Source organism: Pristis pectinata, chromosome 1, assembly GCF_009764475.1.
Source record: "Pristis pectinata isolate sPriPec2 chromosome 1, sPriPec2.1.pri, whole genome shotgun sequence".
Classification (NCBI taxonomy): domain Eukaryota; kingdom Metazoa; phylum Chordata; class Chondrichthyes; order Rhinopristiformes; family Pristidae; genus Pristis; species Pristis pectinata.
In genome coordinates this window covers 35,770,328-35,795,295 of record NC_067405.1, presented here as the reverse complement: position 1 = coordinate 35,795,295, position 24,968 = coordinate 35,770,328, and the positions used below count along the sequence as shown (strand labels likewise).

The window sequence follows — 24,968 nt, the reverse complement described above, 5'->3', positions numbered from 1 at the left end:
TACACTGCCCCTTTCCTGAAGTCAATGACCAGCTCTTTTGTTGACATTGAGGGAAAGGTTGTTGTCACGACACCACGCCACTAAGCTCCCTATCTCCTTCCTGTACTCCGACTCATGGCTAATTGAGATACAGCCTACAACGGTGGTATCATCTGCAAACTTGTAGATGGAGTTAGAGCAGAATCTGGCCACACAGTCATGAGTGTATAGGGAGTAGAGGGCTGAGGACACAGCCTTGTGGGGTATAAATATTTACCTGTAAACTACTTGCACCATTGTTTCTTCTGTTGTAATATTAGTTATTTCTTTTCTTCCGTGAGGGTCAGAATCAATCCCCACCCTCAGCCCCTCTCCCTGCACCTGCCTGCAAAAGCTAGTTATGAGAGAATACTGTTATACTTAGATGACACTCTTGGGTCAATTCCAGGACTTCATTTTGTGATACAAAAGAAAACCAAGTCATCATCGGCAAGGATGTTATTTGTAGAGCTGATGAGCATATCTTTCAGATTACAAACAGACGAAAATCAGAGTTATTGATGGGAAGTGAACTACAGTTCATGAATGAACAGATTTAAAGCTCCTTGCACCTTATTTTTTCGGTTTACCTTTTACTCCAGGCTATTGGCCATAAGCTAACTAGTAGTCAGAGGGATTATTTAGCACAGTTAGGTGCCTTTCAAAAACTGGCAGCAACATGCTAGAGTCCATTTCTCACTGCCACAGCAGCCAAAGCAGTGATCCTTATATGAATTTGGAGCTAAGAGGAACTCCCTTTGCCAAATGCTTCTTCTTTTGGGGTAGACTGAAACTTCAATGAGCAAAGAGCAGCCTCTGGGGATACATCAGGTGCTCACAACCTCTGGTCTTCAAATGAGGCTGGAGGACCAACTTCTCATGGGTCTGCCATAAATCTTTTTAGGTATATACAGCTTGTGATACTCATGGATAATGTTCAAAATTAGTTGTGATCCTAATTAGAAAACCAAGCATTTCAGGTCAGTTATGCTTCAAAACAGCCAAGTTTAAAAAAAAGGCATCCAGTTTATGCAGGATCCTTGGGAAATGGACCATGAAAGTTACCAGCAGCTTCCCATCTGCTCACTTCTGCCACCAGAAGGAATTAGCCCCTGGTTCTAATTCAGGACACTGGTATGTACATCCTTATGGCAGGAAAAGAAGATATCTGACTTAGCACAGCTGCTACTTATAGAAAAATGGTTGCTATAGTACCTGCTTTAATATTCCCATCCATCATATTATACAACAGTGTATACAAATAAAACATAAGAACTATCATGGAAGCTCTTTTGTTTAAAAGTCATTTTACACATTTTTATGCAAGTTTCTAAAAAAAAAGTTCTGCAATTCTCTAAATAAACAATGAACAGTTTGACTTGAAAACACTGAAAGAAAGTGCATTAAACAAAACCTGAACTTCTTGGAATTTAAGCTGCATGTCAATTTGCTGGAAAAAATAGAAGCTCCTTTAATTAAAAATCCCAGTCTCTGTCACCACTTCAATTCTTCCCTCCTTCATCTGCCTATCACCACCCCCCCCCCCCACCTCACAAGGATCCATCTATCACTTGCCAGCTCTTGCTCTATCCCTTCCCCTCACCTCTTTATCCTGGCCATCTCCCCTCTATTCTTTCAGTCCAGACGAAGGGTCTAGACCGAAAATGCCAGCTATCCAGTTCCCTCTAAGGATGCTGTCTGACCCGCTGAGTTCTTCCAGCAGTTTGTATTTTGCTCCAGATTCCAGCATCTGCAGTCTCATGTCTCCTTAAATACAGTATCTGTATTTAGTTAACCACCGCAAAACAACCATGAATAAAATAATCCACCATTGCTGAAATATCTTTACCTGTTTTGATATGTTGCTGTTGTTGGACTCTTTGGGAATTGAAGAAGATTGATGCAATTCTGTATTTCCAAAGTCTGAGAGAGAAGATTGGTTTGACGAGCTGGCTTCAACAGGCTTGGGCTTAAACGAATACATTGTATTTGTTTGAGTTTTCCTGACTGCTGAAGACACCGCAAGAGCAAAGGGTGACGGCGAGGTAGGAGTGTAGGTTTTGGAAGCAACAGTAGTTCTAAGACTTTTTGTGTCACTTAAGTTTACTCGGATAGATGGCTTTTTTGGTACTTTTGGAGGCTGGGAAGGTCGGGATGCAGAAGTCCCACCAGATTTGGACATTTTGTTTTGGACTTTCTCTTCAGATGTACCTGCAAATTCTGGTGGTGGAGGAATTATGATCTCTCCATCAATTGTATTTGTAGGACTAAGATCCTGAAATGACACTCCATTTTCTTCCTTCTCTATATCCAAGCTGGCCTGAGAAGGTAAACTGGAACTTCTAGCAAGTGCAGAGGTAACGTACTGACCAGAGATCCTTTTATGTAGCTGCAGGAAGGCAGATCCAGGCTTCATTTTATTATTTGAAGCACTTTGTGTTCTTTTGATAACCTTTTCCTTGTGTGGTTCAGATTCATTGTCAACAACCAAATTAGAAATTGCTGTTTCAGCTTTAGGGGAATGGGTTGCAGAATCAGTGGACTCAGATTTTAGCACATTATTGCGAGCTCCTTGATGAATGTCTGTCTTCTCCCTTGCAACACTTGCTACAGATCCTTCTGTTTCATTAGAGTGGCTTGATGACTGTTTTGAAGTGTCAGACGCTGGGACATAATCATAAGTAGGAGTTTGTTGATCCACTGTTTCAGCTTCTGGCAAGATTCCTGGTGAACTCTTTTCCAATGACTTTGGAGGGACAATTTTATAGGTGGTCATTCCAATCTTTGGTATATATTCTCTTGTAATTTCATTAGATGGCTTAGGTTTAGGTTCAGATTCGGACCTGTATATTATTGGAATTTTTGTTGGAGTTTCTGGCCTTATGACTGCTTCTTTGGTTGACTGTGCATCACAGGAGTGAGAGAATGTTAAAGGCTCTGTAATTGGTTGGTTACTAACAGGCAAGTCTTCCTTACTGGAGAAATTCTGTACAGTTGGGTCTGTAGACTTCATTGAAACAGACTCACATTTTTGTTGCTTAGAAGACAATGGCAAACTGAAATTATCTTCAGAATTGTCCACATTTTCAGAAATATTTTTCAATGTTTTATCATGTGATGGGGTAATAGTGCCATTCGCTGTCTTGGCACTGTGAGCCTGTTGGAAATTGTTAACTTCTTCAGAAATAACCTCCTCAAATTTCACCTCATTTATCTCCATTCTATCAGACTTCTTTTGCTGATCTTTGACAGTTACATTGGTCAACTGAAAACTGGTAGAATCTTTTGACAAAAGACTTGTTGTCATATCTGTAGATATGTCTGCCTGAATCAATGTTCCTGTTATTCCTTTATCTGAAGGAATCAAGCAGCAAGTGCCTGATATTTCATCAGAAGCTTTTGGATGCATTTCATGGTTTACATTTTCCTCAACTAAAATGAAAAAAATCTAATTAGTTTACTTGCACAAAACACTTCCAGCAATAATATACTGCAAATTCCACAAACTTTTTTCATCAAATATTGTCTGTTGTGATTGTCTACATTACACCTACCACATCAATGTTACTGAACATTGTCTACATTACACCTACCACATCAATGTTGCTGTACAAGACAAAAGACAATCACAACAGACAATATTTGATGGAAATATTTTGCTGAACATGCACCATTTGACCCATTCACAACATCAGATTTCCCACAACTTTCCCTATGGTGAACGTCACATTTCAGGGACATGTGGCCTTTTCTTTTATGACAAGAGTGTATCCATAATTTTAATAAGATGTTTTTATTTTCAATTTACTTTGAAATGGATTAAGACAACAGCAGATCTCACAGGTGTATATAGCGTAGCAGATGGAGCATCTGAAAAAGCAATGGCATAACATGCTATTACAACATATTTCCACCTAATACAACAAAATAGAGAGAATAGGTTGTATGGATGCAGGGAAATAAGGAGAGGGAGAACTGGACTACTGGGTTTACTCCCCTGGGAGACAGCATGGACCAGATGGGCCAAATGGCCCCATTTTGTGTCACTATACATAAGATAGGACATTCACTGTGTTTTTAAAAACAGTGAGAGTGGTTTGTCACTCAGATGATTTAATTCTGAACATCTTACAGACAAATGGTGTAAAACAGCACATCTGGTGGAGGAGCAGGGAAACACTGATAGCAGTGGTCAGCCAGACTCCAGAAGTTACTGCCAGAGGTTCCTTCATTTTATATGGTGATAGATTCACCATTTCTTACTGTAAAATTTAATCTTAATCCAGATTTAAATTTACTCGTGGGATATTTTCACAATTTGAAACTACCAAACACAATGTTATCAGTGTGTTCTAACTTGCAGAAGGTTAAGTGGAAGAAATCTCACATGGAGTTGGAATGGATCTGTTAGGCTGAAAGGCCCGTTTCTATGCTGTAAAATTTTAAGTAATGCCATACATAATGTTCGAACTGTTTATAGAAGCAGCTGATGCCGGTGAATGGATCTCAGGGACAGTTTCTAGATTCAATGAGATGGTTCAGGGATCTGATGAGCTGGGGATTTTGCTTCACTATTCATTAAGAGATGCATCAGCACTGAACTTTCTTCCACTACTTTTCCCACCAAGAATAAATTTGTCAATTTGTCCTAAAATGAAAGACGGTGATATTTTCACCATTTTCAAATGAGTAATATTTTCACTACCCAACCACAAAGTAGCTTTACAAGTCTTTTAGTTAAGTGATCTCAGTTACTGTCCACTGCAATTTAAAAAGTCTGAATTTAAAATTGGCATCTGAGAATACATAACATTCTAATGATATTCAGATCCAAAAGGGTGTATTTGAAGACAAGCAAATAGAACAAAAAGTGAATAAAGCAAATATTTTTCATTTTAAATTCATATTAGAGTCAAGTTACATGTTAATTATTGAAAAGTTATTTTGAAACCAAAAAAGCCACCATCAAATCTAAGCATTTTTTGCCAATTTAAACATCAAGATTTTTGAAAGCCTAATAATACCAACTTTTTCCCCCTTGGTTTACAAATGGCACTTACCACCACTGTTTACTGCTGAAAGATCCTTATCTACATTTTCCATCACTGAATTGTTATCCTTTTCCATGGCTGTTTGACTGACGATATTTTCAGCTGCACTCACCCTGATGATACACAAGTAAATTAGAAACATGAAGTGTAAGCATATCCCAGTTGCTTGGGATTTGTTAATGCTCCAATTGTTTTGCAGAATGCTTAAATAATTTCAAACAAAACAAGAGGAATAAAGTCACAAAAAGAACATCTATAATTTTGCTGACAAACACTAAATTGAACATTGGGTTGGATTTTGCTGGGTTTTACTGGCAGTTCCATACTCCATCGACAATTTTCCAGCTCTGCCACCAGATTCTGAACAGACTTCAAAAGTGGAGCAAGAACTTTTTGCAAACGCCCAACTTTTACACGGGGGAATCTGCTTCCTTCAGCAGGCCGATTCATTTCAATCAAGGGAAAAGAAATAGAGTTAACATTTCAGGTCTGAGTGCTTCCAGAATTTCCTGTTTTTATTTCAGATTTTCAGCATCTGCATTTTTTGAGACTTTCATCTCGATCAGAGCACGTGCAAGATGGACAGGGGAAAGAAGTGGTGCAAACAAGGCCATTCAATAAAAACTCATGAAGTCACTGATGTGTACATACACAGTCACCACAGAAAACAGAGGGAAGAAAAACACAACTCGCTGAAATGCAACAAAAGTACGTGTCCCTAATTTCAATGCAGATTTTTGCAGCTGTGAGAAAGAAAGGCAAATTATTTTTAAAATTAGAACATAAAACAGTACAGCACAGGAACAGGTCCTTTGACCCAGTGTCTGTGCTGATCATGATGCCAATCCAAACTAATTCCATCTGCTTGCACAGTCTACATCCCTCCATTCCCTGCCTGTTCATGTGCCCAAGTGCCTCTCAAACATTGCTTTTGTATCTTTTTCCACCATTTCCTCCAGCAGTGCATTCCAGGCACCTACCACTCTCTGCATTAAAAACTTGCCTTGTAAATCTTCATTAAAACTTTCTCCCTCTCACCTTAAAGCTATGCCCTCTTGCATTTGTCATTTCCACTATGGGAAAAAGATTTTAACTGAGTACCCCACCTGTACTTCTCATTTTTTTAAAAAAATATACTTATATCAGGTTGCCCCTCCAATGAAAACAATCCAAGTTTGTCCAATTTCTCCTTATAGCTAATACTCTCCAATCCAGGCAACATCCTGGTGAATCTCTTCTGCACCCTCTCCAAAGTCTCCACATTCTTCCTGTCTAATTATTTGGAAAAAAATATTTGAGAAAGGTATTGAAAAATGTTTAAATTGTTGGAAATACTATTGGAAATGAAACCAATGTCATTTGGAAACCAATATTATAAGGTCATTTGGACACATTGAAAAACTTTGACAATTTTGACAGGTGCATAGCTACGGGCTAGGCCTTGTCAGCCATATTCTCCAGAGATCATTCATGGGTGAGGCTTTCTCTAGCACTCTTGTCTCAGTTACAAGGCCTAGCAACCTGCCTTCATGATGGTCTTAGCCAGAAAGATAACTTTTCCAGCAACAGGCAATTGCGCAACATCAATATAATACTGCGATGAGAGTAGGTGATTCAACCCACTGCAAATTTTGAGTCATCAAATCTTCTTTAACACGGTACCAATGTAACAGAAACCAGTTTTAAATTTCATTTTAGGAAGCATCATTATTGGATTAATTGAAAATAATATAATGCAATGACAACACTAGAATAATCCAGCAAAGATATTGGTTAAATGATTGCAGAGATCGCTTCAATCTAGTTGTTTTAAATTTTGTTTGTCAAGCCAGGCAGGTTTTAAAATCCTTATTCACATTTGCGTTCAGGTTCGTTGATTTTGTTTTGTACAATCTTTTCATTGGTGTTGATGCCTCTGCTCACAGACCTTGCAAAACCATTATAATAAATGGTTTATTAGCTGAAGGTTAACATTGCATTCATTAAGTGAAGAGATGCACTGAGTGAAATCAGCCTTTTCAATGACGACCTTTCAGTTGAGACATTCAAAGAATCGTGCTCAACAAATTTGTTCAACATTTTAAATTGGTAAATAGTTCTTTTGCCTCGTCACAATGTACCAAACATAATACCCAATTTCCATACCTATTGTAAGTAAAGGCAAAGATGCTTTCAATTTGAAGTGCATCATAGGAAATGTAAAGGTTAAAAGGATTATTTGGTAAACAGTGGTGAATTGAGTGGCAAATTAAGCAGAAAGTTGTGAACAACGCGCACCCCCCCCAAATAAAAGTGACATCACAAAAGCTAACCTTCACTAGTTCTCACCTGTTTTCTGATTTCATCTCAGCGTCTTTATCTGTTGCCGTAGACTTGTCAACATCCAAGTTGTCAGATACTGATGTCTGTGCATTTTTTGATGGATTATCTATGGTAACATGTGGACTCAGTGCCTCCTCCGTCTGAACGATACCATTTGCTGCATCAGTGTCTGGAGCTCTCGTCTCTTCCATCTCAACAATCTCCTCAAGGTTACATTCAGATCCAACAACAGCTGCACCACAGAAAAACAAGAATCAGGTATCAGCATTAATGAACCAGCTACAGTACTTCAATCTAAAGAGCTGGTTTATCAAAGTTCAACAGTAGAACACACATCTTTTAGATCTGGATTTCGATAGAAAAAAAAACTTCATTTAAAAAAAACATGTATAGTCAAATGACAGAAAAAAAATTCTTTACATGCAAGCTGCAGGCCAGACTGCTAGTCTTCAGATAGCCTGCTACACTTTTGTGGATGGTAAATACTAATGTAAAAACCTTTGCACAACTCGTTTGGGAGGAAAGATTTAAAATGATGTTGAGAATGCGATTTAGGAGATACTAAGCAAATCCCTTGCTGAGAAGAAAGTGAGCCACTAATACGTTCACCTTGTCCTTTCCTCCAATTGGGTGTTTCTTTTGCTCGGTGCCTACCAAAAGATGCAAACTAACTCAGAAATGAATTACTTGAGAAGTGAAGGGCTTGAACATACATGATGTGTCCATGGTCAGAAATTTTACAATTCAACAAATAAACAATATTTGGAAGTAGGGAGAATGTCCAGCAGAACCAACTTTTAAATGCAGCTCGTTCCAAATTGGAATAGTGTATGGTCTCGTGAACATAATTGGTCATTATTTCCATTCTATCTCAAAGACAGACAAGACCATAGAAAATTTAAAGCACGAGCATGAACAACACAGGATTAGTTTGCCTTGGGGCACAGTTTTGCTTGCATTGCTTCAAATCAACTCTCCAGAAATGCAGTTATAGTCAGCTTAATTTCACTTCAACAATGTAACTATGAATATAATTAAACCTGATAGAATTACTAATGTTCCATATTTTATCAACTTGGAATTAAGGGTACAAGCATGTCGTGTTCCCTTACCAGCAACCCTTCAAAGAAAAAAAATCACCAGGTACCAACTCAAAAGCTGAGCCCATGGAAACTATTGCACTAGGGTCTGTGGTGCTGATACTGATCCTTCAGTATTAGTTATGTACATGTTAATAGTCCCTTCATAAATCTCCAGAACTCCACGGTTAGTTACTCAGTCATTTACCATTTCCATTACTGAGTCAGCATTCTGCTGCAGAGCATAAAAGTTCATGGCAAGCATGGTCAAATAGCAATACAAATCAAATCAAATACATACAACATGAACATGTTGAAATGTAATGAAGTACATTAAGAGTTGCAGAAGTGTGAAGTCTGTGAGGCAAATAAACTGATTGTGGAAAAAAACAGGGAAATGGTCATGCTTTTACAGTTATGAAACTGTTAAATATGCCCAAAAGAAAATAAGATATCTTTATTAGTCACATGTACATTCAAACACAGAATGAAATGAATCTTTTGCGTAGAGTGTGTTCTGGGAGCAGCCCGCAAGTGTCGCCACGCTTCCGGCACCCACATAGCATGCCCACAACTTCCTAACCCATACGTCTTTGGAACATGGGAGGAAACCAGAGCAAACCCACAGATACAGGGAGAACGTAAAAACTCCTTAGAGACAGTGTACGGAATTGAACCCGGGTCGCTGGCACTGTAATAGCGTTACGCTAACTGCTACACTACCATCAAATTATTTAGCTCAGGATAATAAAACCTTCATGTATTCATCCCTCTTTTTCAAACATTCAAGCTGATGGTAACCTTTGTCGTCTTCACTGTGACATGTGGCTATCTGACCATTCCCACAGGTGTACATAGATGAAACAATCCCACTGGTAAACATGACCCTCCTGGGAAAAATATTCCTGCTGCCCAGATACCACAACTGTTGTGGTGGGCCCAGAGAAAAATTGAATCTTTGATACCCTACAGGATTCTGGACTTCCCCTAAGTGGAAGAATGGGCCAGTCATAATCCTTGGCAAACATGTGCAATTAGGTAATGTCAAGAGTGAACTCTGCTTTACCATAACTGAAACTTAAAGTCCTAGATAAATCTATAATGTTGGTCTTGTGTTATTTCTGACCATGAAATGCCTCATTAATTGCTCATTCATAACTCTGAATACGACTGTTTATAGTTGGCCTTTTCCCATGGCTCAAGAGAGTCTTTTTAAATACATATTTGAATGATAAGAGTGCTTGAAGCAAAAGATGAAACAGAAGGGTGAAAACAAAAACTTGGGTGAGACCAGCAATTGGGCGACAGAGATCTAGTTAGTACATTTTACATTCTGACTGATTTTGCTTAAAGAAAATGGAAGATGTGTTGCCAATTTTGCACAATGAATTAAAATGAATTTCTATCCAAAATTTAAAAAGAAAGTTCTAACCAAGTATTCATAAAGTTAAAATTACCATCTTTAAAGGTTTGCTGCATTTTTGGGAACTGTATTTTGGAAAAACTATGCAATGATATAGTTCTATAAACAAAGTTTGCTTTTTTTTATATAATTTTCATTTTTGAAAATAGCAAGTTGCTCAAATTTAAGAAACCCATACACAGTTGTTTATTGGTGAAGAACTTCAAGTTGACGATAAATTAGAAGCATTTTACCTTGATCATCGGTTAATGTAGATGATATTTTAGCAGCAAAAGTCTTATCTGTAGCATCAGGTGTAGGACTAGATCCCAGATTAGAATCTGTCAAAACAATAAGCAACATTTTTGGTTCAGACTGGAATTTAATTTAATTGTTACCATAACTAAGACCTTAAAACAAATTTTTCAACCAGAACAGTGTGTAGATTACAAATCAGTTGACTTGCCTTAAATGAATATATCCTGGCTATAATTAGTGATACCAGTTGAAGATGAATATTGTGCAAGTACTCTTTAAAACATTTAATATAGTTATAATCATTGACCAACATTTAGCTAGCCAAAGATCACACTTCAAAATAATATTCAATCTTTGAGAAGCAAATGCTAAAGTACATAAAAACTTAATTCTCATTTTACTTATCTATATAGCATCTTCAACTATCAAGCTTATTTACGCACAAATTATTCTAAGGTAAAAAAAAGACTGCTTCAGCACACTAGGCATTTGTTCCGGGAGAAGACGGATTAATTCTGGCTTTGATGATTTTTATAAGTGACTTGGAGGAGGATGTGGAAGGGTGGGTTGGTAAGTTTGCTGATGATACAAAGGTTGGTGGCGTAGTGGATAGTGTAGAAAGTTGCTGTAGATTACGACAGGATATTGATAGAATGCAGACCTGGGCTGAGAAGTGGCAGATGGAGTTCAACCCGGATAAGTGTGAAGTGATTCACTTTGGGAGATCGAATTTGAAGACAGAATACAAGGTTAATGGCAGGACTCTTAGCAGTGTGGAGGAACAGAGGGATCTTGGGGTCCACATCCATAGATCCCTCAAGGTTGCTGCGCAGGCTGATAGGGTTGTTAAAGCGGCGTATAGATTGTTGGCCTTCATTAGTCAGGGTATTGAGTTCAAGAGCCTCGAGGTGATGTTGCAGTTCTATAGAACTCTGGTCAGACTACACTTGGGAGTATTCTATTCAGTTCTGGTCGCATCATTATAGGAAAGATGTGGAAGCTCTAGAGAGGGTGTAAAGGAGATTTACCAGGATGTTGCCTGGAGTGGAGAGAATGCCTTATGAGGATAGGTTGAGTGAGCTCAGGCTTTTCTCTTTGGAGAGGAGGAGGATGAAAGGGGACGATAGAGGTGTACAAGATGATAAGAGACATAGATCGAGTGGACAGTCAGAGAGTATTTTCCCCCAGGGTGACAATGGCTAACACAAGGGGACATAATTTTAAGGTGTTTGGAGGAAACTACAAGGGGGATGTCAGGGGTAAGTTTTTTTTGTTTACACAGAGTGGTGGGTGCGTGAAATGCACTGCCGGCAGAGGTTGTGGGGGCAGATACATTAGGGACATTTAAGAGACACTTAGATAGACACATGAATGATAGAGAAATAGGGAGCTATGTGGGAAGGAAGTGTTAGATAGATCTTGGAGCAGGATAAAATGTCGGCACAACATTGTGGGCCGAAGGGCCTGTACTGTGCTGTAGTGTTCTATGTTCAATGTAGACACGTCGAATCCAGTATTTGCAGAACTTGCAGCAACTTAACATTGAAAAGGAAGCATTAGTTGTCTTAATGAGCATAAAAGGTGATAAATGCAGGGCCCAATGTGATGTTTCCTGGGCTATTATAGGAGGCAAGGGAGGAGATTGCTGGGGCTCTGTCAGTGATTTTTTAAATCTTGGTTAGCCACAGATGAGGTGCCAGGTGACTGGGAGAGCGCAAATATTCAAAACTGGCAGCAGGGATAAGACATGTAATTATAGACTAGTTAGTCTAACTTCAGTGTTTGGAAAATATTTGGAAAAATTCTGTGGAACAGAACCTGGAAGCATTCAGAGATAGTACTGATTTGTTGGTGGGAGGTCCTGTATGATTAACTTAATTGATTTTTTTTTGGAAGAGTTAACTGAAAATATCGCTGAGGGCAGTGCAGTTGATGTAGTTTACACATGGACTTCAGTAAAGGCCTTTGACAAAGTCCCACCTGGAAGGCTAATTCAGAAGTGTGGAGCTCATGGGATCCAAGGCAAGTTGGCATATTAGATCCAAAACTAACTTAGTAATGGGAAACAGAAGATGAAGTTGGAAGGTTGCATCTGTAATTGGAAGCCTGTATCACAGGTATAACAGCTGGGACCCTTGTTTATTATAAACATTAACGACTTAAATGTGAATCTAGCAGTCTATGGAAGACACAAAAATTAGTGGTACTATTGATAGCAAGGAGGTTAGATTGAGGCTACAGAATGATACTGATTGGCTGGTAAACTGGGCAGGACAATAGCAGGTGGAATTTAATCCTGACAAGTGTAACGTGATGTTTTTTTGCAAGGTCTAATATGAGGGTGCGACAGGGATGGTAGGCCCCAAGGGAGTATTGAGGGGAAAAAAGGGACCATAGCGTACAAGTCCAAACATCCCTGAAGGTGGCAGCACAGGTAGATAGGGCAGCAAAGGCAACATATGGGATGCTAGCCTTCATTAGTTGGAGCATGAAGTACAAGAGCAAGAAGATCTTGGTAAATGAAAAACACGATGATGCTGGGAGGAACTCAAGAGGCCAGGCAGCATCTGTGGAGAGAAGCAGGCAGTCAGTGTTTCATGTCAGGACCCTTCTTCAGGACTGAAGATAGGAAAAGGGGAAGCCCAATATATAGGAGGGAAAAGCAGAGCAGTGATAGGTGGACAAAAGAGGGGAAGCGGGGTGGGCGCAGGGCAGTGATAGGTAGATGCAGGTAAGAGATAGTGATAGGCAAGTGCGGGGGAGGAGGGGAGAGCAGATCCACCAGGGGATGGGTCAAAGGTAAGGAGAGAGGGGGAATAAAGAAAAAAAGGTAGGAAAAAAATTCAAGATCTTGATAAAACACTGGTTTGGCTACAGCTAGAATATCACATGCAGCTCTGGTCACAACAGGACATGATTGAATTGGCAAGGGTGTGGAAGAGATTCAACAGGATGTTACCTGGGATGCAATGTTTCATTTATGGGGGACTGAATAGACTGGGCTTAGCCTCCTCTGCTCCAAGGGAAATAAGGAGCAAGCTGACAGAAGTAGAAAAAAATTATGAGAAACAGATAGGAAAAGTTTCTTACTAGCTATCCTATGGCAGAGTGCCTAAAGATCAGAGGACATAGGTTCAAGGTGAGCAGTAGGAGGCTGGAAGGGATCTCAGGAAGAATTTTTTCCACCCAGAGGATGATTGCAATTGGAATGCACTGCAGGAGGTGGTGGTGGAGGCAGGTACTGTCCCGACATTTTAGTAGCATCTGGATGAGCATTTGAATAATTAAGGCACACTAGCCTATGGGCCAAGTGCTGGTAAATGGAATTAGTATAAACCCATAAAGAGCACTAAATTAATCACCATTATAATTGTATTTTGGATGATACTTATTCACATATTGGCCAGGAGCCACAGGAACTCCCAACTTCCGCTTGTTCCCAATTCCCTGTTACCATTTTTTTGCCCATATCCTCTGGAACTCCCTATTTAATTCCCTTTAATATCACAGCCCTCCAAAGATCCAAGGAAATCTTCTACCCAACCATCCCGTTTTCTCTACTACTTTTGCCTTCATCAGCATCGATCATGTCCCTTTCCCCTTTACACCGAAACATCTCCATGCGCATGTAAACTAATGCATAAATGCAAGTCATTATTCACGTTGCTCAAGGAGAACAGTGGTACAGAATCTCCAGTGCTCATTTCACTAACCAAGTGGACAGACAAGGTTTAACACTTCGTCTGAAGGGTAATACCCTACGCAGCACAGAGCTTCATCAATACTAAGTGAAATGTGAGAAAAGATTAGAAGTTCTTGGTAAGTGGCTCGAATTGTCAGCCTTCAGATTGATTTGCAACGGTACTTACAGTAACTCATGGAATCACATCTGTTCAACTCTTGCCTTAATGCAAGGGAAATGATTCTTTTGGAGTAGCGTTTACAACACAGAACAGGCCATTTGCTCTATAGTCAGTGTCAGCATGAATCCTTCAGACAATCACATTATATTACACATCTAGACAATGCCCATTGTTATAACTTCAAACTAGTCAGATTCAACTAGAAACAAATCAGATCTATTCTATTGAAAAAAAGTTTAAATTTATTAATATTCACCACTTCCTTTGATTTTTTGACATAGTGTGCACAATAGAACGTTAAAAGGTTTTATCTAATCAGTCTATAATTAGCTGCAAGGAGCAAAAGACAGCACAAGCACTTTTTAATACTCAGAAACCTAATCAAAAGATTGGTATCAAGATAATTAGGAGAAGAATGCACAGCTTAAACACAAAGCAATTTAACCAACTATTCTAATTCAGCAGATATCTGAAATTTCTCCCCAACCTACCTTCCAGAAGTCATAAGAGAGTAGAAAATGATCAAATATTCAGATTTTATACTGCAGGTTGTAGAAACTCAGTGAAGTAAATACAAAACGTGCATTATTAACATTCATATCATTCCTAATACACCAACAAAAAAACATTCAAGTGCAGAGCTGTGCAGATGATACATTTTTGTACTGTTATCTTCAGTTTAATATCTCTTTGCTAATAATTCTGTTTTTCAGACAGCCTTTCACACAAAGGTTTGCTTTTTTGCTTACTTGGTTTGGCAGATTACATTAACATACATAAATGCACCCGCAAGTGCTAACACCAACCATATATTTGACAAAGTCTGAGAGCTGTAAATAGACTCAAATGTTCTTGTGCAAGAAGTTTTACAAGTTCATAAACAATGTAATTAGACTAAAGGGAAAGAAAAGTATTAGGATGGTCACAACTAATAAGAACTACCATAACCTAGTTCAAGACCTGGTTTAGATCCCATCTACAATACTTTATCCAGTTCTTGCTGCCTCACACCGAGAGAGAGCAAGAGACCGAGAAGTGGCACCAGATTAATAGCTCAAAATACTCAGCAATAATGGAGACCAAAATAACTTGGTTGCTCTTCACCAAGAATACATAGGCTTTGAAGCGATTTGGTTCAAGCATTAAAATGAAGAAGGTTCAAGGCACACTGTACATTGGGACAAATTATTTAAATGTAGAATGAAAAAAAATGGAGGGTACTGAAATTGTTACTTCCCCGAGTATCATAAATTGCTGGATTAAATTTTTGCTTTACTCAATGCTTATGGGTTTGCACCAAATATTCAGAAGGGAACTGGGAAAATTCTTTTCAGAGGCTATTATGTTGAAAAAGGTGTGTAGGTTATTAGCTCATGTAAATTGTGATCATTACCATCTCCTAAAACTTTTCTTTTTTTAAAATCACCTTCAGGATAAGGAGTAAATCCTCTGAATTTTTCTTTTCAAATTAACTTGGTATCTTTTTTATGCTACTCTGGAAATTATTGATATTGGTATATTATTGTCACTTTTACAGAGGTACAGTGAAAACCTTGGATACCATTCATACAGATCAAATCATTACACAGTGCATTTTTCCCCCCACAGCTGAGCCTAAAATATGAGGTACAGCTACAAAATGATTGGATGGTCAGACTCAATAAACCACCTGATCCTCTTCTGCCCATCTTTTTCATCTGTTCCTGTGTACCCTAAAATGCAAATGGCAAGTTGACTGTGTCATGAGATTTCTACCAAGTCCCTGCATTCACACATACTGTCAGCAGGTGGCACCATTTTGACACTGTGATGAAATGTAACATTCCACAGAAAAACTGGTGCCATTCACATCTTCAGAGTCATAGAAAATTACACCACAGGTGGTCGCTACTGAAACCACAGGGTCTGCGCAGGGCAAGAAACTAGTCAGCTTAATCCCACTTTCCATCTCATTGTCCAATGCTTGTTAGGTACCAAATAATTTATTAGATGGGTGCATAAAAATAAATCTAAACTTGACAAGTATTTCTGCTTCTGACACTCAGACAGTGAGTTACAGATTCCTACCATCTCTGGGTGGAAGAATTGTTCAAATCTCTCATAATTACTTTAAAATCTATTGTACATTATAATTGACTTTTCTGTTGATGAAAATAGGTCCTTCGTATCCACCCCAAGCCCCTCATGATTTTATAAAGCTCAGGCTATTTTCCCCTTAGCTTCCCCTGTTCCAAATGAAACAACTTCAGCCTAGTCGCTCTCTCCTCATAGCTAAAGTTCTCCAATCAGGCAATATCTTTGAGAGTTTTCTCTGTACCCCCATCTGGCATTAACAGATCCTTCCTACAATATGATGCTCAGAAATGTGCACTGCATTATAGTAATGGCCTATTTGGTACTTTATTTAGTACTAATATGACATTAGTGACTGATGCGTTACTCTCAATTAATCTTCTAAAATGTCAACGTCTCTTGCCATCTTCACAATGCAAGGACATGCATCAAAAAGGTCCTTGTTCCCTTACATTCCAACATATTTTGTTTAATGTGCATTTCTGAGCTTTACTTGCCATTCCCAATATATCGCCTCACTGGGTTGAATTTCATCTGTTGTTTTTCTGCCCATCCTACAAATCTACCTGTAGCAAGGTACCTTCGATTCTTAAACCATCACCATTCATGTTCCCCTCACCACACCAATTTTGTATCCAGCCTTCTGCTTTTCCTTCAGTCTTACAGGCTTTCACTTCTGCTGACCAGTCTGTCAGGTGGAACCTTGCTGATCACCTTACTGAAATTAATGTGGACTACGTTGAACCCAGTTACCCTCATCAACCCTCCTGGTTGTCTCCTCAAAAATAAAATGTTCAATAAATTCAAACACCATGGCCCCTTTAACAAATCCATGCTGACTGTCCTTTATTTCAAACAATACTCTATCTTATTATTTTTTCCAATAATTTGGACATAACCAATGTTAGGCTGCCTACTAAAGAATTATCCAGTCTATTCCTTACATTTAAAAAAAACAGTACAACGTCACAACTGTACCAAAAAAGGATTGAATGATGGTCAGAACCTATGCTGTTTCTTTATTTTCAGTTCTTCTTGATCAACCTGAAGTACATTTTATCTGGGCCCATCAACTTCAAAAGATGCTTAATCCTTCAACATTTTCTCTTACTACATTTCAGTATGTTGCAAAGCACTTTACACCCAATGTAGTTATTTTAAGGGCTATTATTACTATTGTTGATAGATTCAGTAATAAATTTCATCCAGTGTGGCTCCACAAACAGACATGCAATAATATCCACGTAACCACACAATATCTGTTTTTGATGGATGCAGTCAAGGGCTAAAAATCACATGTTCAGTTGAAAGGGTATATTATTTTTAGTCTTTTATCCGAGTCAACTGCAAACCCAGTGGCATCTGAGTAATTCATTATCCTACTTGGCTCTTTTGCAGCAGTTTAGCCTGTATTTCAGACACAATGAATTAACATCTTGCTTTAAAGTGACACCTTTTCCATTTTTAAAGAGACTAAATGTTACTCGATTAAAATGAAGAGGCTGCTCCTTTCCTGGTAGGATCAACTGAGACGCTCAGTCAAGCCAAGGCCTCACACTGGGAACATCAGAGCTCCCCTGCTTGCCTCACCATGAGTTAACAACTCAGCTTTTGAATTTAATTTGACATGAGATGCAGTTTCCATCCTCTAGGTCACTGTGCAAGAGATAACTCCCTCCCATTCAGATGCATTTTTCAGAAGTTAATTAACAATCTGCAGCACGTGACAAACAGATGGCCTGTGAGAAGTTGACAGGAAGCCAAACACAACTGCATTCAAATTGTTTATTTTGACCTAGAAATGAATTCCATCTTGGAACATATTTTTAAATACAAATAAACCAACTATGCATGTTTATTTTACAATTAAGCAACATGGCAATTTCCGAAAATCATGTCTCAATTTGATCCTATGTTGCATAATGCATCATTCACTGAAGGAAATTGGGCACTGCTGCTTCATTGCTCCAGAAACCTGGGTCCAATTCTTGACCTCTGGTGCTCTGTGCGGAATCTGCATGTTCCACCTCGATGTGAGGATTTTCCTCCCATATGCCAAAGGCACACTGGTTGGTAGGTTAACTGGCTACTGTAAATTACCCATGGTATAGGTGGATGGCAAGGAAAGGAGAGAGAGAAAAAAAAAAATCAGATGGTGGGAGGGGGAGCATTGATGGGAATGCTGGAGGAAACATTAGGATTAGTGTAGATGGGTACTTGATGGGCAGTGGGAATGCGGCAGCCTTTAAGGACACCATGCTTTATGACCATGACTACATTTTGATCTAGAAAATACATTATATAAATTTTCTAAAAACTAAAAATATTGCAAATTGGAATCCATTTTAGTCTAAAAGCTAAAGCTGCAGCATACCATTCTTCTCCTTTATTTGCAGTTACTTCATAATATTAAATCTTAAAATATTTACATTGCAGCTCAAATATCTTAATGGAGTTCTACTGCATTACTCAAACTAACCAAGCTACAGAATAAAAGGTTAAAAACCTTTTCCATTACCTGGAATCTTCTGGCCTTCAGGTGTTTTACTCGGAGGCAGAGGAGCCTTTCGTTTCTTTTTTACAGATGGGTTACTTGATGTGGTAACTTCACTGTGTGGCAGTGACCCAGCTCTTTGTCTACATGGACCGGTCATATCCTTAAGGAGATTTTTAAAACAAAACAAAGATCACTGTTGTGAAAGGGAGGCATTTTAAAGTATTTACAAGAATAAAAGAGTAAAGCAAAATCGATTTTCTGTGAAGAAAAATGTGTAACAGTACACCAACATAAAGGGTAGAAAGTCTTCAGTATCTGAAGCACCAGTCAATAAGCAATGGCATTAGAGTGATAGACTCCAGGATAAATCAGACACCAGTACTTTTGATCGTTCTGCACATTCAAATGACTTCAAGTAAAAATTATTTCTCATTTCTCTTTTTAGAGAAACAGCGTGCACAACATCCAGGAGGGAGCAAAGAGAAGGCAGAGTTCCCTGCTCCCTGATAAATGGAAAAGACATTCATGCTCCTGGGATGCTGCAGTAGAGTCGAGTTGATTGTTTGGGGAGGGAAACAAGGGTGATGGGTGGGAGAGATAAACCTCAAGGCTGCTGGTGCCTGCCTCTGCAAACGTATTAAAGCAGGGCCCATCCTTCAACTGCATTTTCCTATTCCTCCCCCCACCCTTCCTTAACCTCAGGGAAAGATGGTACAGGCAGAAACAACCATTCTAGCCCACTCCTACTTACTTTCAAGGGCCATTCAATATTTGGCTTGGGGCAAAATGAGAGCTGAGACATACACATCACACTTGCAGCATGCTCCCAATGTCTGTGCGGCAGTACGAAACATGCTATCCAGTCTGTGCTAGCCAGCTAGCAATTTTCTATGGATCTTGAGATGAGACATTTATTTATTAGTCACATGTATATCGAAACACACAGTGAAATGTATCCTTTTGTGTTACTGAGAATGTGCTGGAGGCAGCCCACAAGTGTCACCACTCTTCCGGTGCCAACATAGCATGCCCACAGCTCCTAACCTGTACATCTTTGGAATGTGGGAGGAAACCGGAGCACTCGGAGGAAACCCACGCAGAAACACAGGGAGAACGTACAAACTTCTTACAGAGAGCGGCAGGAATTGAACCCGGGTCGCTGGCGCTGTAATAGCATTACACTACTGTGCCGCCCAATTAACCATCAACATTTACGAACCTAACAATTTAGCACAGCTCTGACATGCTACTCATAAATGTTATGGGAGTGTGGCAAACCAACAAGTAGCACTTGGGATTCATATGCCCAGTAGGTGCAGGCAGGGTGGTTTTAGTAGTGTTATTTGTGCAATTATTAGTTAGAACATAGAACAGTACAGCACAGGAACAGGCCCTTCAGCCCACAATATTGTCCAACTAATTCAACTAGTAATTAAATGCCAATCTAAATTAATCCCTTCTGCCTCCATAATGTCCATATCCCTCCATTCTGTGCACAGTTCTGTCCTCTCTCCCCATTTTGATATCCAGTGATAAGTAGAAGCAAAACAGGAAAGGACAGCACAAGAAAAAAACTAAGAGGTCATAAATAGGGCATAAATTTATAATACTGGAACGTAAAATGTTTAAAAATAGAATGGAATTGCTATGCTGCAAGTTAAACTGTCTAACCAGAAAGGCACAATTTCCATGGGAAACATGGGAATGTGAACATGGAAACATGAAACCTCGGAAATTGAACCCCTCACTCCTAGTCTCTTTACCTCCTTTGGTCCTACAATTCCCTGAAATACCCGAACTCCTTCGATTCTGGCTTTTGGTTCACGATCAAGTTTAATTATTATCCCATTGGTAGCTGCAATATCAATTAGTATCAAATACTCTTTTAGTATACTCCTTTGAAGCACCTTGATATTTTGCTGTGTTAAATCTACAATATAAATAAAAAGGTTTCTATTGGTTGTGTTTGAGGCAAGGGAGCCAGATATAGTGGAGATATCACTGAGACATGAGCATAAAAGCTAATGTCAGCACTGGAGCATAAACACAGCATCCTTGGGAAAGATTTGCTAAATTACTACAAATATTGGAAAGGCAAGATTTTCAAAGTTTGAAATATTGTAACATTAAGACACTCTAAAACTTAATCTTTTTCTAACAAATGAAAGAAGTTAAAAGAATCAATGCTCTGAACATTATATATTATAAAGTTCAAAGTGTCTCGATAATTATTGTAATTGGTATGAAATCAATCATACTGCTACAGGTGTTTCTTTTTCCCCCATTTAATAGTGTTCTCCTGTAGTCCAGTAACCTGATACAACCAGCAATGACATTTCTTGCAGTTGTGAATGTCTGCCAACAGATGAATAACAATACAATTGGCTCTTTTTTCAATTCAAAGAACTTATCTCGGTAGTTGTTAAATAATATCAAGACGGATAAATCTCCGGGGCCTGACGGGGATTTTCCCCAGGCTGCTTCGAGAGGCGAGGGAGGAGATTGTTGAACCGCTGGTAAGGATCTTTGAGTCCTCGTTGTCCACGGGGATGGTGCTGGAGGATTGGAGGGTGGCGAATGTTGTCCTTTGTTCAAAAAAGGTAGTAGGGATAGTCCAGGGAATTACAGACCGGTGAGCCTTACGTCTGTGGTGGGTAAGCTGTTAGAAAGGATTCTAAGGGATAGGATCTATGATCACCTGGAGAAACATGGACTGATTAGGGACAGCCAGCATGGATTTGTGAAGGGAAGATCTTGCCTCACAAGTCTGATAAGAGTTCTTTGAGGAGGTGACGAGGAAGATTGATGAGGGTAGTGCGGTGGATGTGGTCTATATGGATTTTAGTAAGGCGTTTGATAAGGTACCTCATGGTAGGCTTCTTCAGAAGGTCAGAGGCCAAGGGATCCAGGGAAGCTTGGCTGTGTGGATTAGGAATTGGCTTGCCCGTAGAAAGCAGAGGGTTGTGGTGGAAGGAGTGCCCTCGGATTGGAGGGCAGTGACTAGTGGTGTCCCACAGGGATCGGTTCTGGGACCTCTACTTTTTGTGATATTTATAGGTGACTTAGATGAGGGGGTGGAAGGCTGGGTTAGTAAGTTTGCGGACGACACTAAGATCGGCGGTGTTGTGGATAGTGTGGAGGGCTGTCGGAACTTACAGAGGGATATTGATAGGATGCGGAGCTGGGCTGAAAGTGGCAGATGGAGTTCAATCCGGAGAAGTGTGAGGTGGTACACTTTGGAAGGACAAACTCCAAGACAGAGTACAAGATAAATGGCAAGGTACTCGGCAGTGTAGAGGAGCAGAGGGATCTGGGGGTTCATATTCACAGTTCACTGAAAGTTGCCTCACAGGTGGATAGGGCAGTTAAGAAGGCCTATGGGATGTTAGCTTTCATAAATCGTGGGATTGAGTTTAAGAGCCGCGAAGTGATGATGCAGCTTTACAAAACTCTAGTTAGACCACACTTAGAGTACTGTGTTCAGTTTTGGTCGCCGCATTATAGGAAGGATGTGGAGGCGTTGGAGAGGGTGCAGAGGAGATTTACCAGGATGCTGCCTGGATTAGAGCGTATGGAATATGCGGAGAGGCTTAAGGTGCTAGGGCTTTATTCACTGGAAAGGAGGAGGATGAGAGGAGACATGATAGAGGTATACAAAATATTGAGAGGAATAGATAGACAGCCAGCGCCTCCTTCCCAGGGCACCAATGCTCAAGACGAGAGGGCATGGCTTTAAGGTTATGGGTGGGAGGTTCAGGGGAGATGTCAGGGGGAGGTTTTTCACCCAGAGAGTGGTTGGTGCATGGAATGCACTGCCTGGGGTGGTGGTGGAGGCAGATACATTGAACAGGTTCAAGAGTTTGTTGGATAGGCACATGGAGGAATGTGAGATAGAGGGATATGCGGGAGGAAAGGGTTAGATAGTGTGAGGGTGGTTTGATGGACGGCACAACATGGTGGGCCGAAGGGCCTGTTTTGTGCTGTATGGTTCTATGGTATAGTGCAACATCAGAGAAAGGATTACTTCCAGAATCAGCATTTTCAATTCACATCTTGCACTTTTTATTGATTTAATGTTTAAAAAAGTAAAATGCTCATTATTGGTGACTCAGTTTGCCAATTTGGTAATAATTTGGTTCCTACATTGAATGAGAAGGCAAGCACGTTTTAGCATGAGCTCTCTCATCTTATTTACATTTTTGGCAAATACTTGCTGCATGTATTTCCTCCTGTTCTGGGAACCAATCACAATCTGTACTGGAGAATTTAACCATAGAACAATAGAGCACAGTACAGGCCCTTCGGCCCACCATGTTGTGCCGCCCTTCAAACCACACCTAAGACTATCTAACCCCTTCCTCCCACATATCCCTCTATCTTAAATTCCTCCATATGCTTACCTAACAATCTCTTGAACTTGACCAACATATCAGCCTCCACCACCACCCCAGGCAGCGCATTCCATGCACCAACCACTCTCTGGGTGAAAAACCTCCCTCTGACATCTCCCTTGAACTTCCCACCCATTACCCTAAAGTCATGTCCTCTTGTTTTGAGCACTGGTGCCCTGGAAGAGAGGCGCTGGCTGTCCACTCTATCTATTCCTCTCAATATTTTGTATACCTCTATCATGTCTCCTCTCATCGTCCTTCTCTCCAATGAGTAAAGCCCTAGCTCCTTTAATCTCTCCTCATAATCCATACTCTCCTGGTAAATCTCCTCTGCACCCTTTCCAATGCCTCCACATCCTTCCTACAAGGAGACGACCAGAATTGGACACAGTACTCTAAGTGTGGTCTAACCAGAGCTTTGTAAAGCTGCATCATCACTTTGTGGCTCTTAAACTCAATCCCCCAACTTAAGAAAGCTTATGGGATGTTAGCTTTCATAACTACCCGATCTACCCGTGAGGCAACTTTCAGTGATCTGTGGATATGAACCCCCAGATCCCTCTGCTCCTCCACACTGCCCAGAATCCTGCCATTTACCTTATACTCCACCTTGGAGTTTGTCCTTCCAAAGTGTACTACCTCACACTTCTCTGGATTGAACTCCATCTGCCACTTCTCAGCCCAGCTCTACATCCTATCAATATCCCTCTGCAAGCTTCCACAGCCCTCCACACTATCCACAACACCACCAATCTTTGTGTCATCCACATACTTGCTAACGCAGCCTTCCACCCCCTCATCTAAGTCATTAATAAATATCACAAAAAGTAGAGGTCCCAGAACCGATCCCTGTGGGACACCACTAGTCACAGCCCTCCAATCCGAACGCACTCCCTCCGCCACAACCCTCTGCTTTCTACAGGCAAGCCAATTCTGAATCCACACGGCCAAGCCTCTCTGGACCCCTTGGCCTCTGACCTTCTGAAGAAGCCTACCATGCGGAACCTTGCCAAACACCTTACTAAAATTCATGTAGACCACATCCACTGCGCTACCCTCATCAATCTTCCTGGTCACCTCCTCAAAGAGCCCTATCAGGCTTGTGAGGCAAGATCTTCCCTTCACAAAGCCATGCTGGCTGTCCCTAATCAGTCCATGATTCTCTAAATGCTCATAGATCCTCTCTCTTAGAATTCTTTCCAACAGCTTACCCACCACAGACGTAAGGCTCACCAGCCTGTAATTCCCTGGACTATCCCTACTACCTTTCTTGAATAAGGGGGACAACATTCGCCACCCTCCAATCCTCCGGTACCATCCCCGTGGATAACGAGGACTCAAAGATCCTAACCAACGGTTCAGCAATCTCCTCCCTCGCTTCACGAAGCAGCCTGGGGAATATTCCGTCAGGCCCCAGGGACTTATTTGTCCTAATATTTTCTAACAGCTCCAACACATCCTCTCTTAATAATATCCAAATACTCTAGAACATTACCCTCACCAACACTGTCCTCAGCATCATCAAGACCCCTCTCCCTGGTGAATACTGAAGAGAAGTATCCATTGAGAACCTCACCTACTTCCACAGCTTCCAGGCACATCTTTCCACCTTTGTCTCTAATCGAACCTACCTTTACTCTAGCCATCCTTCTGCTCTTCACGTACGAGAAAAAAGCCTTGGGATTCTCCTTAACCCTACTCGCCAAAGCCTTTTCATGTCCCCTTCTCGCTTTCCTCAGCCCTTTCTTAAGTTCCTTCCTTGCTACTCTATATTCCTCACGAGCCCTGTCTGATCCTTGCTGCTTACACCTTATGTATGCTGCCTTCTTCTTCCTAAATAGTTGTTCCATCTCTCTCGTCACCCACGGTTCCTTCACCCTACCATTCCTTCTCTGCCTCACCGGGACAAATTTATCTCCAATATCCTGCAAAAGATCCCTGAACATCGACCACATCTCTATAGTACATTTCCCTTCAAAAATGTCATCCCAATTTACACTCCCAAGTTCTCGCC

At 40.3% G+C, this 24,968-nt stretch overlaps 1 protein-coding gene across 2 annotated transcripts in view; it reads right to left on the bottom strand.

Moving 5' to 3' along the window:
* cobll1b (cordon-bleu WH2 repeat protein-like 1b) overlaps nucleotides 1–24,968 on the bottom strand; it is a 140,172-nt gene that overhangs the window by 5,801 nt on the left and 109,403 nt on the right. For both annotated transcript variants that reach the window (XM_052020483.1, XM_052020491.1), the window contains exons 9-13: nucleotides 18,585–18,723; nucleotides 10,127–10,213; nucleotides 7,398–7,623; nucleotides 5,079–5,182; nucleotides 1,868–3,450 (exon numbers count right to left, since the gene is read on the bottom strand). In XM_052020483.1, the coding sequence (XP_051876443.1) occupies nucleotides 1,868–3,450; nucleotides 5,079–5,182; nucleotides 7,398–7,623; nucleotides 10,127–10,213; nucleotides 18,585–18,723 (2,139 nt within the window). The remainder of the gene's footprint in view (nucleotides 1–1,867; nucleotides 3,451–5,078; nucleotides 5,183–7,397; nucleotides 7,624–10,126; nucleotides 10,214–18,584; nucleotides 18,724–24,968) is intronic.